We start from the raw sequence: 17,820 nt of genomic DNA on the forward strand, positions 1-17,820 counted from the left end.
TCTTTCTCTTTCTCTTACTCTATTATCTCATCTATTTTATTTAACTCATTGAACACAACTTTCTTAAATCCCGTGCCGAAGAGAAACGCTTCAAGTAACGTGGGATGGAGGGAGTATCCACTATCATCCGCCATCCACGTTCATTTTCAGGTACGTTTCTCTAATCACAAAACACTCCATACTTTAACACACACACAAACTCATATCCTCCTTCATTCTTGGCGAAAAGCTAGTGTCGGGGTGCTCTTGGGCTTGCCGGCGTGTGCGAGACCAGCCGCCGTCGACTTGCCGGCGTTGGGCAGTGGCGGCATGGGTTCGGCAGAAGGAGACTGCCGAGGGACAGCAGCGGTGGCTGCCTCCGAGTGACAGCAGCGTGGCTGCCTCGTGACAGCAGTAGCAGCAGCGTGTGTGCGTGTATGCCTACCGAGAAGGCAGCAAGGTGTGCGTGTGTGCGTGGCTGCCGCAGACAGTAGCAGCGGCACCATTCGGGCAGCCCGGTGTTTTCCTAAGTTCACTAAAAACCTAAGTTCTACTATCTCGAGCTCTACGTTATTTCCATGGTTATTAAAAGCTCTACGTTATTTCCGTGTGTGCGTGATTCCCAAGTTCGCGGCATAGATTAAGGCGATGGTGTTGGACATGTTAAACTCTAAATGCTCATGCTTTGAATGTGGTGTGACAACGGTTATGAAGTAAAAGAAGTTTTGGAGAGAAAAGATTACCTTGGAGAAAAGAGGAAAGAAAGGTGGTGTTGAGATTTGGATCCTCTTCAAGCTCTACTTTGAATCATCACCTTGAGATAATTTAATTTGAAGATTTTTTTGTGGTGGAACAAAAGTGTCTAAGATTGTAGTGGGTGTAGTATTTACAGAGGAAATAGGTGCATGGAAATACATGGTTATAAGCTTGATTCAACGAGGAAAATGAATTGTCCAAAGGGTAGGGACTTTTTACCATTTGGGGTAAGGTGTCTCATCCATCATTCACATTACCATATTTAGCAAGAATCTTATGTCTTTTCATCTAAAATGACGGCTAATAAGTACGGCCGTCGTTTGATAAGCGTGCTTGATATGATGTGATTTCGTCGATCGTCTCGTCTTGATTTAACATGCTTCTTATCCTTTCGTGTAGGTATCGGGGTTCAAGGCGTGACTATTAAGCAAGATCCGAAGGACATGGAGAGTATTCTTATTTTTTTTTTACTCTACTGTTGAACTCGATGTAGAACGTGTACAAACTTTTATTTGAAGCTCGGTCTTCAAAAACGGACTTTAAGAATATTAAATATTGTAATGGAACTATTTTCAATCACCACTCAAAAAGCTAGGCGCGAAACTAATTTATATTAATAGGTCAGTTTTCCAAAAGTCTTAGGGAATAAAAAGGCGGGGTGTTACAAAGGGAGCAAAATAGCACTATAAATCGGGGATGGATGAAATAGTTCATACTTTTCAGTGACAAATAAAGTATTACACAGGGATCTATATCAATTTGATTAAACGACAATAATTTCAAATATGAATACCCAAATAAATATTTATTATGAAATGGAAATATTGTATTTCCTCCATTCCGGCTAAGATGATACATTTTTTAGTCAGCACGAGATTTTAGCAATTGTTAGTTAATGAGATTAATTGGGAGAGAAACAACGAGTGTAAGTATAAGATGGAGAGAGAAAGTGAGTTGTTATTTAATTAGAGAAAAAAAATGATTAAATATATTAATTGAAGAAAAAAAATTATTCAAATAAAAATGTATTATCTCGATTTAGATAAACTAAAAATAAAAGTGTGTCTATCATAATTCTACTATAATATTGGTAAGTATCCATGTGGAAGAATAGTAGGATGAAGTACTACTATTAATTTAATACTGTAATTTTCAAAGGAGGAGGCAAGGCGATTATGACAGGAGACAAACGATAAATTGTTAATTGCTGCTACTGTAGTCTCTATGTGTTTTAATATCAATCAGACAATCACATGACATTTGCATTAGCCTCTCACAGTCTCACTTAATTAGAGCACAAAGCATATTAATATAGAATAAGATGCATTTGGACTTTAGCACACGTCGTGGATGTTGCACATTACAATCTATCATAATCACGTTAATGAATTATTAGAGTTGAATAAGTATGTGGTCGAATTTTCTATGATATCTTCGGAAAATTATGTAATAGCCGAATTACACACTTTCAAATTTATTTCAAAATTAAACTTCATCCATTCATGTGGTGTGCAATAGTTTCTTTATTTGGTATCTACAAAGAGGATGCAATTTTTTCTTTTCTTTTTTAAATATATATTTTTTATAACTTACTTTCACAATACAATATTCCGTACAAATTTTCTTTTTGAATTACAATTTCTTCTTATAATTAATATTCCGTACAATACCCACCTCTTCTTATATATAGTTTACATGTCAACAGTAGGAATTCATACTCGAAGTTAGACGAATAGCGTGGAAATACCTTAAAGAAAGCTATGATTTTTATCTTAATTAAAATCCAAAATATGTTAAGAAAATAGCTTTATTGATATCTCAAAATTGTAACAAGTAGTAGTACTCATTTTTTGGTTTTGAACTATAACAAACCGAATTCACTTTTTAAATTTAAAATTTAATTTATTACATTCAAACCCAATATCGTTATATATTTATCAAAATAGGAAAGATGAGGAAGAGAATTAAAATTATAGTATTAAATTATATTAATTAATTCTTTACCAAGAAATTTAATTTACCAAATATCTAACTCATAATCAAATTACTTGTAAGAATTCACTTGCTTGTTCTTTTAATTCGTCTCCTTGATATGATCAAATCTTTCATTATCAATGATGATTTAATCAAAGGTTGCACAATTCTCCCAATCGGTATTGAGCAGTGAAACTGAAATATAAAAGACGTTTAAGTGAATTCTACAAACAAACTTTTATGGGAAGATATCCTTTATTTACGACCCACTTGATTAAGCATAAAATTTGCCACAGTCTATTTAAATACCTCAATCTCCTGATCTCATGTAAGACCGATGAGGTGTAATTATATGAAAAGTGATAACTGCATACTACTAATAATAACTACCAACTAAATCTTTGCTGTTAAATTTTCAGATCTGATGTTAACAAATAATAAATAATGTTAACATAATGTTTCATTTAATTCAGATTAATTAACATTTTTACAAGCGAGTTGACATTCGTATACTTTAATCCTGATTGATATTTTTATGAAGAAAGTTGAGATTCGTATGTTTTAATTTTGATAGTCCATTCGTATTCGTATGTATTGACAATGACATTATATTATTTGTCATATAGACGTCAGATTTGGAAATCTAACAACTGAGATTATTAGTTATCACTAAATGTACAATTATCATTTTAAAAGGATGCTATGACCCATTGCCCTATATTTTATAACACTAACTAGTGACTTAATGTCATATAACATAGATAAAAATTGAGTGTTGATCAAAAAAGTAATTGAGAGATGAATTTCAATCTTGGCACGCCTTCCATTTCCACTTGTCTCGTGATATACCTAATATCAATTCCCCTTTGGAAGATGAAGCATTTACACGATCAAAGCAAACTATTCGACTAATAAAATTATTAGTGACCTTAGGTCTAAGGATTATAGCGTATTCCTACCAACATGGAGTCATCTTGGGTATATAGTATGCTGTATGCATAAACCTTAAAAAAATTGCAGTTAAAATAATACACAAACTTACGTCCAATTTTGGTTTCACAAATACAAAAATTTGCATCTAAATATATAAGGCCATCCACAATGGGGCGGACGATGTGACGGATCGTCCGTCGCATCGTCCGCCACTGTTGCATCGCGGACGATGGCTTTTCCATCGTCCGCGCCCGATCCATCTTCTGCGGACGATGCGCGTCCTCCGCCGCCACTGTGGGAGACGCGGACGATGCGACGGACGATAGAACGCGTTTTCGGTTTTTTTTTTCAATTTTTTTTTATTTAAATACCAATTCCCATACCATTTTCCATCTTCCAATTTCCCATCTCCCATTTTTTTTCTCTCATCTCTCTTCATCCCTCACTTTCCAATTTTCTCACTACAAAAATGAATCCCGACAATGACGAATGGAGTATACATCGGAAGGCATTACACAGGCCTTGACTCGGGCCTTGTTCAATTGCGTTAATGATGTCACGACGAAATGCTTGGCACAAATGGAGCGCGGGCATGCATATTTCGGTGTAGCCGGGACGAATAACGACATCAACGTCCTCAACTCGTCCACCCTCTTCGTCGATCAATGCAGGGGTCATGGCCCGACCATCGAGTTCACTGCCAACGAACGCCAATATCATATGGGGTACTACTTGTCCGATGGCATATACCCAAGGTGACCTGTTTTTTTGAAGACGATCAGCTGCCCAATGGGTGACCTGAGAGTGTTGTTTGCGGGCAAAGCATGAGTTTGCGCGGAAGGATGTGGAGCGGGCTTTTGGTGTGCTCCAATCGTGGTGGGCAATAGTGAAAGGTCCGGCGTATTTCTGGTTCAAGGAAGTCATCGTCGATGTCAAGTATGCGTGCATCATCATGCATAACATGATAGTCGAACAAGAAGCTGGATATATCACCGATTGGGTCGATGATGAAGGTGGATCTAGCTCCAACACGACGACCCCACCTGTTGCTCGAGGATTACCGATGGGCTTCAGTGAGGTTTCAGAGAGACAGACCTCAATGCGCAGCCAACAAAACCATGCAGCGCTCAATAACGACATGATTGAAGAGGTTTGGAAGCGTTGATACGCTCGGATTTTGCACGGTTTTAAGGCCATTATTTGGTCCGTGTTAAGGTCAAAGTTGCATTACATGTCCATATTTGCATATTTTATCTATTTTGGTATTTTGACATGTTTTGTGAGAAATGTGCATATTTGAGCCAAAAAAGGGAGTTAAAACGCGAAGTAGGGAATCTGGAGCTTCTCCGGCGACCGCCGGCACTTAGCGGAGACAAAGACACGCCCGGCGACCGCCGGGAAGTGCGTGGCGACTGCCACAAGGAGTCAGAAGCTACTGGACTGCGCGCGGCGGCCCGCCACAGAAACGCGGCGCGCGACAGCTGTCTTCAAACTCCGTTTTCCGGCGATCCTGAAGTTCGATCTGAACGTTCTATACACCATTCTCTTCGTCTTGAAAAGAGCTTCTAGATGGTTCACGAATTAACTCAATCAGAGTTATGTGGAGAGAGTTATGGCCATTCTACCAAAGTCGCGCAAAGCTGCCAGCTGCAGTCTATGCGGGAATTTGAAGAAGGAAATAAGATATTACCTTGTGAAGCCAAATCTTTTCCTTTTACTATTGGGAACGAAAATTACATATTTCCTAATGCTTGGAAAACACTTATTACCAAATTTAAATCCTTCTAAAGCCTATGTATACCCCATAACCTCATTCATAAGTTCAACCCTTCCTCAGCCCCCAAAAGGGGAGCTTTCATAGCTCCTCCTCCAACCCTAATCTTTCATCATCTTTTTGCCAATTACTTCCATAGCATAAATTTGAGAGTTCTTCATTATGCAAGGGGTTGGAGAAAGAAGCAAGAACATCAAGAACGACAAGGATTCAACCTACGGGTTTTATTTGCTTTAGTTTTATGTTCCGGCGCGTTTCTGGTTCAAGGAAGTCATCGCCGATGTCAAGTATGCGTGCATCATCATGCATAACATGATAGTCGAACAAGAAGCTGGATATATCACCGATTGGGTCGATGATGAAGGTGGATCTAGCTCCAACACGACGACCCCACCTGTCGCTCGAGGATTACCGATGGGCTTCAGTGAGGTTTCAGAGAGACAGACCTCAATGCGCAGCCAACAAAACCATGCAGCGCTCAATAACGACATGATTGAAGAGGTTTGGAAGCGTTGATACGCTCGGATTTTGCACCGTTTTAAGGCCATTATTTGGTCCGTGTTAAGGTCAAAGTTGCATTACATGTCCATATTTGCATATTTTATCTATTTTGGTATTTTGACATGTTTTGTGAGAAATGTGCATATTTGAGCCAAAAAAGGGAGTTAAAACGCGAAGTAGGGAATCTGGAGCTTATCCGGCGACCGCCGGCACTTAGCGGAGACAAAGACACGCCCGACGACCGCCGGGAAGTGCGTGGCGACTGCCACAAGGAGTCAGAAGCTACTGGACTGCGCGCGGCGGCCCGCCACAGAAATGCGGCGCGCGACAGCTGTCTTCAAACTCCGTTTTCCGGCGATCCTGAAGTTCGATCTGAACGTTCTACACAACATTATCTTCGTCTTGAAAAGAGCTTCAAGATGGTTCAAGAATTAACTCGATCAGAGTTATGTGGAGAGAGTTATGGCCGTTCTACCAAAGTCGCGCAAAGCTGCCAGCTGCAGTCTATGCGGGAATTTGAAGAAGGAAATAAGATATTACCTTGTGAAGCCAAATCTTTTCCTTTTACTATTGGGAACGAAAATTACATATTTCCTAATGCTTGGAGAACACTTATTACCAAATTTAAATCCTTCTAAAGCCTATATATACCCCATAACCTCATTCATAAGTTCAACCCTTCCTCAGCCCCCAAAAGGGGAGCTTTCATAGCTCCTCCTCCAACCCTAATCTTTCATCATCTTTTTGCCAATTACTTCCATAGCATAAATTTGAGAGTTCTTCATTATGCAAGGGGTTGGAGAAAGAAGCAAGAACATCAAGAACGACAAGGATTCAACCTACGGGTTTTATTTGCTTTAGTTTTATGTTCCGGCGCGTTTCTGGTTCAAGGAAGTCATCGCCGATGTCAAGTATGCGTGCATCATCATGCATAACATGATAGTCGAACAAGAAGCTGGATATATCACCGATTGGGTCGATGATGAAGGTGGATCTAGCTCCAACACGACGACCCCACCTGTCGCTCGAGGATTACCGATGGGCTTCAGTGAGGTTTCAGAGAGACAGACCTCAATGCGCAGCCAACAAAACCATGCAGCGCTCAATAACGACATGATTGAAGAGGTTTGGAAGCGTTGATACGCTCGGATTTTGCACCGTTTTAAGGCCATTATTTGGTCCGTGTTAAGGTCAAAGTTGCATTACATGTCCATATTTGCATATTTTATCTATTTTGGTATTTTGACATGTTTTGTGAGAAATGTGCATATTTGAGCCAAAAAAGGGAGTTAAAACGCGAAGTAGAGAATCTGGAGCTTATCCGGCGACCGCCGGCACTTAGCGGAGACAAAGACACGCCCGACGACCGCCGGGAAGTGCGTGGCGACTGCCACAAGGAGTCAGAAGCTACTGGACTGCGCGCGGCGGCCCGCCACAGAAACGCGGCGCGCGACAGCTGTCTTCAAACTCCGTTTTCCGGCGATCCTGAAGTTCGATCTGAACGTTCTACACAACATTATCTTCGTCTTGAAAAGAGCTTCAAGATGGTTCAAGAATTAACTCGATCAGAGTTATGTGGAGAGAGTTATGGCCGTTCTACCAAAGTCGCGCAAAGCTGCCAGCTGCAGTCTATGCGGGAATTTGAAGAAGGAAATAAGATATTACCTTGTGAAGCCAAATCTTTTCCTTCTACTATGGGGAACGAAAATTACATATTTCCTAATGCTTGGAGAACACTTATTACCAAATTTAAATCCTTCTAAAGCCTATATATACCCCATAACCTCATTCATAAGTTCAACCCTTCCTTAGCCCCCAAAAGGGGAGCTTTCATAGCTCCTCCTCCAACCCTAATCTTTCATCATCTTTTTGCCAATTACTTCCATAGCATAAATTTGAGAGTTCATCATTATGCAAGGGTTTGGATAAAGAAGCAAGAACATCAAGAACGACAAGGATTCAACCTACGGGTTTTATTTGCTTTAGTTTTATGTTCCAATTGTTTTCATTTCAATCTATGGTTTTAGCTTATTCAATTATGTCTAATTAAATTCATAGGATTCTTTGGATGTGTTAGTAACTTTTATTGGTTTATACAATTCCTTTTTCTATCTAATATCCGTTTTGTTTTTACTTTGTTTCTTCCCTAAGTAGTTTTGATGCTGCATGATTGAGTGACACAATCGTGTATGATTTAATATAACTTGCTTCATAACTGTGACAGAGTTCTAGCGGGTTAGATTCACTTAGTAGACACTACAGTTAGCTTCCCTTAAAACGGCACTGTTAATTGAGAGTGAGGACTTTTCAAGGGTCTTAGGAGCTTTTTTGAGTTACGTGTTAGGATTGACAACTCTAATGTTTTAATCAACGTTTGTATCGCATGAGCATAAGCTAGGTGACTCATCCTTTCAAAGTATTAACTGTTCTAGGGTATTGTAGTTGGAATTTGTATAACCATAACTGTGAACGCACATCCATGGAATTCTCTTATCTCTCATATTTTATCTTTGTGATTCAATTGCATTTAATTGTTTGATTGCTTTTAATTGTTTTTACTTTAAAAACCCAAAACTTCTCTTGTTTCTCTAGATAGTATTTGGCGCTTAGTACATAATAGCCAGTTGCAACTATATTCCCCGTGTTCGATATCCGGTACTAACCTTTAGCTATACTATATGACTCTGTATACTTGCACGTTTATTTAGTGCTAATAAAAAGTGCATCAAGTTTTTGGCGCCGTTGCCGGGGAATATTTTTGCTTTAAGCTGATATTGTAGAAAGGTTGATTATACTAATTTAGAGTGTAATATTATTTAATTTTATTTTTCTTTTGATTTTTTTGAGGTACTTGAGGAGAGGAAGGAGCGCAACAATGGATGCGTTTCAATATTGGAGACAACCGACATGGGCATACACCACCAATGATGAATCCGAGCAAAGGTGCCGTGGACTTGAATTCATAGTACAAGAACTTGAAAGACATAGAGAGGAGAGTTTACAACAAGGAATTAGAATGGAAAACACGATGAAGTCCATGGAAAAGAAATGCAAAGAGATCAATGAAGGACTTGAAAACATTAGCAAGAAGATCACTGAGGCGATACTTTCATGTTTTGAAGAAAAACCAATCATTGAAGAAGAAAAGGAGGAACTGCCCCGCACCAATTGGGAGGAACGGTTAGAAATTTGCATCATCGAGGTACAAGAAAATAGGAAGGTGACCAATCAGAGGTTGATGAATTTGGAAAGAAACACCGACCTTTTAGAGCAAGGATTCGCAAGTCTTGTCGCACAAGTGGGGGAATTGGAATACAATGTGGGGAATCTGGCCACTGCAATAGGGAGTAAAGAAAAAGAGAAGGAACAAACTGACCCCTCACCCGCCGTTGATCATCCTCAGCGGCCTGCTGCACATCTTCACGGCGGTCCGCCGGGAACTTCACAGCCATCCGAGGCCGATACGGACATCGATGCAGAGCAGCTGCCGGCGGCCGCTGCACCACTTTGCGGCGGTCCGCCGCCTGAAAGTCAGTCCCCAGAGTCGCAGGTTCCTAACGCTGACAGCATGACCATGCCTTCCCATGAAGTTGAAGGAGATGAGACTATATTCCCCGTGTTCGATATCCGGTACTGACCTTTAGCTATACTATATATACTCTGTATACTTGCAGGTTTATTTAGTGCTAATAAAAAGTGCATCAAGCGTAACAGCTATTGAGAATTTATAGTTTTTTTTTATTTCGTAATGTAAAATTTGAACTTTCAATGGAATGAAGTTGTTTTCTCCATTTTTTGTAGTGTTTAAATATACAAAAAATAAATAAAATGCTTAAGGCGGGGCTTAGAGCGGGCTATAGTCCGCCCAATTGCAGGTGGAAGGGGCGGAAGATAAAATGATGATGTGGCGGTGCATATGGCGGGGCTTAGGGCGTCGCATCCTCCGCCCCATTGTGGACGCCCTAAACTTTAATCTGTTATGATTTATTATACGACTATCATATTTTGACAAATTTGTTGGTTTTTGGATTACAAGAGATAAATACTAGCCGGACGTAATACAACCCAAAAGAAGGAATAAATAAAAAGTAAAAAGAAACTAAATAACAATGAAGATTTCGAAACAATAAACCGTAAATGCAAAAGTAAGCCGAGTCGAGGAGTCCTCTTTCTGCAAGACGAGATATGCCCCGGCAGTGCTCTCGGATTGGCGTGTCATCCCCAAAGATAAAACGGCTTCGTCTCTGATGAAGCATCACCGCTATCAACAGAGCTCCGACAAACTGGATGGAGGTGATGGTAGAGCTTCGACAGAAGAATAATGCACAAAAGGGAGATGGAGCTTATGAATGCAGAGAATGCTTGGTGTGTAGAATGCAAGAGTATGCACCACTATTTATAGGTCATGGGAGGATGTGGAGTCAAACATGCCATTAAGGCTAATTTGTAACGGTCGGCGGTTACAAATGTTATAGACGATACAAACGTCAATCATGGAGCATGAACCTGGACGGATGTATCTAGACACCTCTCACGTAGTTGTTCATTCCAGAAATGTATCTAGACGAACCGATCAATGTGCACGCCTTTTACGAAGCTTTCTTCGTATGCTCATTTTGCACATTGTTTTATCTACGTGTCCCAAATAAGATTAATTAATTAATTAATTAATTAATTACATATCTCCATATATCGTGATATACTTTAATATATTATTTCTCACTCACGGGGAATCGGTTTAGAGAAAGTGAATATACCACAACCATCTACTCGAAGCGTAGATCAATTATAAATTATTTAATTATCTTAAAATTAAATAATTCATCACTTGTACGACCCGGTCCATTTGCATTGACCGAACCATGATTCCAACAATCCCCCACATGAGTGGAAATAGCCAAATGCATATGTATGCAGACACAAGCTCAACCCTCGAGAGGTATCTAAGCATAAGGATATGTGGTTGTTGGCTTTGAACCATCCATAGTCAACACCATCGGATACACAGTCGGCCTAGTAGCGCGATGCTTTGAACTATTCCTCCACGGCGTGCACCAGACAATGATGTTAACACTTTAACACCTCAACCTTATCCGTTTTCACGTTTTGTGTCCATTGTGGCCTTGGACACCACTTTGGATTCATAAGTGTGTTATATGAAGCGACCACACTGAAGGAACTGGCAGCGGAAGCGTGCTATCCATAATTTAATAATTAATCGAACAAATAAATCACATAATAATCATATCTATTTAGCAGATTATTTAGACAAAATCTATTCACGTAATTCTCACATGTATCATGCTCATAACTTGAATTGATCATGCTTTAAGTATATAGAAACCTAAAACATGCTTTTCTACGGAGCATAAATAGTACCTTATTAATTTTCCAAAGAATTGATGATGGCTAGCGACTTCTCCACGTGCCGCTTTGAATACTAGACCACAGATCTTCTCTCTGGTTCCCGAACTGTACTCCAATATCAGTGTGGGATGATCTCACTGGAATACTAGGACTTAAATAAAGAAGACGGAAATTCTACTCCACGGAGGAAAGGAAAAATCGTCCAACTACAATGGGGGGGACAAAAATTTTGCAAAATAAAATTGTGATTTCTATCTCCTTTATTCTCCTATTTATATTAAGTTCCTTTTGGGCCCAGACATGGATCTATGGAAGGTTTTGGATATGGGCTCACCCAATTTACTTTTTACTAATTAAATTGAACCCACAATTTAATATAAGCATTAATTGGAATATTACGAGCAGCCACTACAGAAGTAATATTGAACTCTCCCCATCCAAATCCGAAATTATAAGTAATTCGGGTTTCCGTTTTAACTTTCATTTCCCGCGCTTAAGATAAAAATGTCCATTAATTAATTAATGTCTGCTATGGACTTAATTAATTCACTTCTTATTAATTCCAAGAGTGGACTTAGCATGAAACGCTTATTTATTATTCATAGAGTGATCAAACTCCAACTAGCTAGGTTCCGAATAATAAAACCTTGTTTCGCGCTTCTCTTGAGGACATTATCAAACGAGACTCACCTCGCGCACGATTCAATATAATAGCAATCCTAGCACCGCTAGATATTAATCACCACTACCCAATATATCAAGATTGTTGGGTTACGAAAAACCCGCACCATTTGATAAGTCAAAGTAATGCATAATCAATACCGTATGCTCAATGCTAACCTATATTGATTAAGAAACAAATATTTATCAAGACCTCGTCTTTCAGTAGATAGCACAAAGACACGTCTTGCTGTTAGATCCGTTCAGTGCCTTACCACACCAATGTCATCTTATTTCAGTAAGGCTTAGAAATATGCGGACTGACATTGCAGCCTTTCACGATAGATAGTCTAATTCCATCTAGGTCGCGAAATTCTTCTTTTTCTTTGTTTAGGACTGACCGTGTTACTTAGACTTTGTTAAGTTAACTTATATATTTAAACATGCAATTAACATCCATTAAATGTAAAACATAACAACATTATGATAAAAATAATCTGTTTTATTCCTTGGAAAATAAAATAAGAGTTTTACAGTATTCAATCACTCGAAACGTGATTTCTAGCATACAAACTCTAACACACATTTCACACTCATATAGGTGATTCCTAATCGAATATCTTGCCCTACTCGGTCTCCTTGAAAACTCAATATCCTCAAGATCCTTAGGAATTATTAAAAGTCATAGACTTAGCCTCACCACAAGGCAAGTTTTTTCAACACTCTATTGCTCTTTGGGGAATAGATATAGATGAGTGTTTCACACGAACTCACATAGCTTAGTTTTTCCATTGAACCAAGTTCTTGGGATCTCCAGTCATCATGGATGGGGCAATTTTTTAGTTTGTGGATTTCAAACCCATTCCCTCTAGCAGTTTATTCATTTGATCACGGTTTAACCATTTGGTTAGCGGATCCGCTAGATTATCTATTGACTTCACATAGTCAATTGTAATCACACCTGTTGTGATCAAATGTCTCACGGTACTATGTCGTCGACGAATATGTCGCGACTTACCGTTATAGAAGTCATTGTTTGCACATATTTTTATGAGATGGAGAGAGTATATTTTATAAGTTAAAGTAAAAAAATTAGTTTATCCACAAACCGAGAATTTAGTTGAGTCATTTTTCCATTTCGAAAAGTTCATTTTCATATATGCTAATAATGAACTCATTTTTTCATTCCTACTTTGTTCTCTCTATTATTTTATTCTCTCTACTTTATTCATTCTCTTACTTACCTACCACTTAACACATTAAACATTCATTTCTTAAATGTGCCAAAAAGAAGTGTCTCAACTATGAAGGAACGGAAGGAGTTAAAATTCTTATATTCAGACACAATTATTCATAAAAATTAATGAGAGCTCATGCCTCAAATTCTCTACGCATGAGAGATCAACGAAAATTTGACACGTTTTGTTATTTTGATACGGAACACTATGGGAGCGTAGAAGGCGATGACGTTGATCCCGGTCACCTGCTGGAAGAAGGGGATGGCGATCGCCATTATCAACTGCGGTCTGTAGTTTCTCTGCAGGATCTGATTGTAAGGATTTTGCAGAGTATTAGAATTTTCAATGGCACTGATGAGATCGTGCAGCTCAGCATCCACATCGCTTGTTACGCGGATCCTCTGCAGCATCTGCTTCGCCTGTTGTTGGTTTTGGCCGCGCTGGATTAGACTGTTTGGTGTTTCGGGAAGGAAGAGAGCGCCTAAGGTTAGAATGGAAGCTGGAACGGCCGCCATGGATAAAGAAATTCGCCAGCCATAGCCTTGCTTGATCTTCACAGTGCCGTAGTTTATGAGGTTTGCGGTTAAGGCGCCAATGCCGACACTCAGCTGAAACCCATTGTTGAAGGCTCCTCTGTATTTTGGTGGCGCCATTTCTGATAGATATAGTGGAACTGCCTGAAAGTTGTCAAAAAACACCGATGATCCTGTCTCATTTATATATACTTGGATAATCTTTCTCCTTATAAGGCCTTTTATGGGGGTGAGTGATCTATTTCTACTATTATACTGTAATGGTATTCAATCATCCATGTTTTGAATTGGTCCGTCATGTATATATATGTTTAAGTACCTGGTTGGCAAAACCAACACCAACTCCAAGAAGGACTCGGCCGAAAATGAGCATGTATATGTTGAGAGCTGTGCCATTAAGCGCTGCTCCAGCGAGAAATGCAGCACCGCCAATGATGATGGAGGGTTTGCGGCCGTAGGCTTTGGTAGTGGACGACGCGAAAAATGATGCAATGAGGCCTGCCAAATACATGGAGGATGTGAATAATGTTAGCAATTGGCTGTCGAATTTGCAGTAGTTGCTAATCTTGGTGTCCTCCTCCATCCTCCTAAACACTTCAGGAAAAAATTTCTTCAAGAATGGCCTCATAGATGTCACTCCACCTAAATGTTTACAATCATTTTTATCATAATTAAAGGCGTAAGTAAGGATCTTCTATGTAATAGGCAATTGTATAGTCATAGAAAACCTGAAATTCCAATATCGTAGCCAAAGATAACTCCACCCATGGCAGCCATCATACAAGATAAGACGACGAAGATAGTGACTTTTCCGGTGTATCGGGCTTCACTTGCAACCGCGAAGCCTCCAGCCATGGCTTCTTCCTCCTCTGTTCAATGGTGTACTAATTTGTTTCAAACTGCATCAGAGTCAAGTTTGAGAATGTAAGGATGAGAGTCAGTTGTTTAAGATAGTTTGTCTTGTGGTCCTGTCTCATGTGAGTGAAAAGTCTTTAATTCATTATGGATATTTGATGTGTGACCAATTGGTTTCACGTGCATTGACGGGCTATTATATATTTTTAGTAGTTTAACTTATGTGTCCTAAAAAATTGAGTGATTCGAATATGATGCGTCTAGCATCACAGAAAAGAGCAAAAATTGAGTGACATATGATGCGTCTAGCATGACAGAAAAGAGCAAAAATGAAAAATATAGAATATTTATACAATTATGATGCGTTGATATACCACGTGATAATATGTCTGGATTACTGATTTTTTATTAAAAAAAAAATAAATAAATACAGAAGTTTTGATTAGAAATGTAAAGAAGCACGACTTGCATGTTCTCTAATTTTTGGCATCCTACCCTTTAAATTCATTATTTTTTATGGTGCCCAACAAGTTATTATAAAAAGAAGAGATCTCAAATTCGATTTTCCCTCTTCTAAACATCAATCAGTTGGTCCATGTGGGAATGCATACAGTGGCGGATCTAGGATTAAAAAATAGTGGGGGCGGAATAAAATAATAAAATAGTAAAATATTAAATATAATACTTCAATATGTTTTTTTAGCAAGATGAAAGTCTATTACAATTCAAGTAACTCTAGCATCTGTTAACCGAGACAACTGATTTCTACGGGTATCCATATCTTGAAAACGTTTCAAGATTCTTTCATTAGAAACACTAGCAAAAATGGATCTTTCATTGTATACTACCAAACTGTCATTCAACCACTCATCTCCCATCCTATTCCGCAAGTCAGTCTTGACAAATTTCATTGCTGAAAATACTCTTTCAACAGATGCAGTCACTACGGGTAAAATCAATACCAACTCAATCAGACGATAACCAACGAAAAAACTTTATCTTTCTTGGTTCAACAATCTTCTGAGATAGGGTACCCAAATCTTCAATACCATTCAATCGTGCATCTCTTCTCACAACATCAACAAAAGTTTCAAGTTGTTTAAACAATTGAGTATGTTCAGTCGATGTGAAGTCCTTTGGGTAAAGAGTAGCAAGATAAATAAGCTTATTAACATTAAAAGCAGCGAAATCATTTTTTGGATCGAGGCATGCCATACAACTTAGCAAGTATGTGGATGCGGATGCCTCAGAGAAACGATTTTCCATCTCTTGTGCAAGTAAGTCGATGACCTAATTGACACAAGAAAGATTAAATACCAAGATGATTCTAATTTAGTAAATGAATAAGGCGATAATGGTTATTTTTTTCGGTCAACAGGCCGACGTCGGAGGCAACGGTGGGGGCGGATGTGGAAAATATACATCCGGGATAAGAGAAAATTAGTCGCATGGTGGGGGCAACCGCCCCCACCTGCCCCCACCTGGATCCGCCACTGAATTCATACAACAATACAAATCAACATATGTAACAACCCCATTTTTTCTTTAATAGGATTTTACTTGACTTTATGGATCTTAGATTTTTATTTATTAAGTTAATTTCTTAATATGAGAGAATTTGAGAACGTATTTATAATTCAACAAAATAATTTACATATATCTCACATGAAATTCTTATTAGATTATTAGGAAGAGTTGTGATTAATGTCGACCAAATTAGGACCCTTCATATTTATAATCTTGTGGTTAGGATTAATTTACAATTTTGCTTATGAATTCCATCGTTTTCCATGGAGGATTTAACCACCCCACACCTGTAGTTGCTTCTCCTTCATTGGATGATATAAACAACCCAACTCCCACAACTGAAGCTTCTCGAAGAGCAGCAACTGAGGTGTACCTACTTCCATGGCCAACCATGTCGCAACGCCTCTCTTGTGGCGGGCCTGGGCGTCCAGTGGGTCTCCGACTCCGCCTACGCTGCCACACTCCAGCTCTACGTGAGGCACAACTGTCTCATCTTCTAGCTCTACCACGCCCACCGCTGCCCCGGCGCTTACTCCTAAACCCCGACGTCATCCTCGTGGGGCTCTGGAACCACAGCGACGAGGCGATGCTGATGCGTTCGGAACACAAGCTCAAGGTGCGGCAGCTGGTGGATGTGCGGGAGGCGGCGCACGATCTGAGGGGGTGCCGGCTGGGGAAGCTGGCGGAGGAGATTTTGGGGATCATAGAAAAAAGTTTCATGTTACAACCTCTAGACCCTGGAGGATAACCTACAAACTAACATCTCAATGTTTGAGAGTCCAGTTTCTGCTCGCAGACAACAACTAATATGTATATAATCTAAGCTGGAAGAAATAGGATAATTTGGAATATTTTCATTAACTTGTGTTTGTGTGTTGACCTAATAGTAAAGTAATGTCTAAGATCAAAGGCCTCAGGTTTAAAACTATCATGACGGGACCTTTACATGTATTGATATGACGAAGGACTATTACCATTAATTAATCATGAATATAGTAATGAAACTATATTCACTAAATAATGAACTAAATGAGCGTATGTTATGAAGTAATTTTGACATGTTATTGAAATACATTAATGATACAACAAATTAACTGTGTTAAACGTTAAGTGGTAGACCACTGGTAGTAATGAATTATATTCAATAAATAATGAACCAAATGAATGTTAGTAATGAAGTAAATATGACATTTTATTGAAATACAATGTTAACTGTGTTAAACGTCAAGCAGTAGTAATGAACTTATTACTTCATTCAGTCATGCTATTACTTCATTCCATTAGTTTATTACTTCATAATGTGTTATGACATAATTATCTTTCAGTTGAAGTAAATTCTGTATATGATGAATGCGAAAAATAACATAACATCAGCCCATCTAATCCATAAAAAACAAAATCTAATGGTCCTAATTTGGTATTTAAGATTGGATTCGTCAATAATTGGACTATGAAAAGTTGAATACTAAATTAGATGCTTCTATTTGAATTAATTCCACTACTCAATATTATTTTTAAATTTATAGTCTTTTTAATTACTTTAACAAGATTTTGTTACAGATGAGTTTTAGGATCGAACTCAATATATTGACGTGATGAACAAATGATAATTTTTCTTTTTATGTTGGCCCAATTAGTTGTTGAACTGATCTATCCCAGAGGATCGAGGAGCCCAAATGATTAAGCTCTTAGTATTTTGTTAATGATGAATTATTTTAATTTA

At 38.7% G+C, this 17,820-nt stretch overlaps 1 protein-coding gene across 1 annotated transcript; it reads right to left on the reverse strand.

The window, feature by feature from the left end:
• Positions 1-13,317: 13,317 nt before the first annotated feature.
• Positions 13,318-14,666, reverse strand: LOC125204689 (hexose carrier protein HEX6-like). The gene is made up of 3 exons (XM_048103396.1): positions 14,444-14,666; positions 14,035-14,357; positions 13,318-13,859 (listed from the first exon to the last, which is right to left on the reverse strand). The coding sequence occupies exons 1-3, from the start codon at positions 14,568-14,570 to the stop codon at positions 13,332-13,334; spliced, it is 978 nt and encodes a 325-aa protein (XP_047959353.1). The 5' UTR covers positions 14,571-14,666; the 3' UTR covers positions 13,318-13,331.
• Positions 14,667-17,820: the final 3,154 nt, after the last annotated feature.

The sequence above is a fragment of the Salvia hispanica genome, chromosome 2, assembly GCF_023119035.1.
Source record: "Salvia hispanica cultivar TCC Black 2014 chromosome 2, UniMelb_Shisp_WGS_1.0, whole genome shotgun sequence".
NCBI classification, from domain to species: domain Eukaryota; kingdom Viridiplantae; phylum Streptophyta; class Magnoliopsida; order Lamiales; family Lamiaceae; genus Salvia; species Salvia hispanica.

What these genes read in the sequence shown, in the direction of transcription:
- LOC125204689 (XM_048103396.1), bottom strand. Translation starts at nt 14,570, where the DNA reads ATGGCTGGAGGCTTCGCGGTTGCAAGTGAAGCCCGATACACCGGAAAA. An exon ending in CTACGATATTGGAATTTCAG is followed by an intron (nt 14,358 to 14,443) that starts GTTTTCTATGAC and finishes GTAAACATTTAG; the next exon opens with GTGGAGTGACATCTATGAGG. An exon ending in GTGTTGGTTTTGCCAACCAG is followed by an intron (nt 13,860 to 14,034) that starts GTACTTAAACAT and finishes GACAACTTTCAG; the next exon opens with GCAGTTCCACTATATCTATC.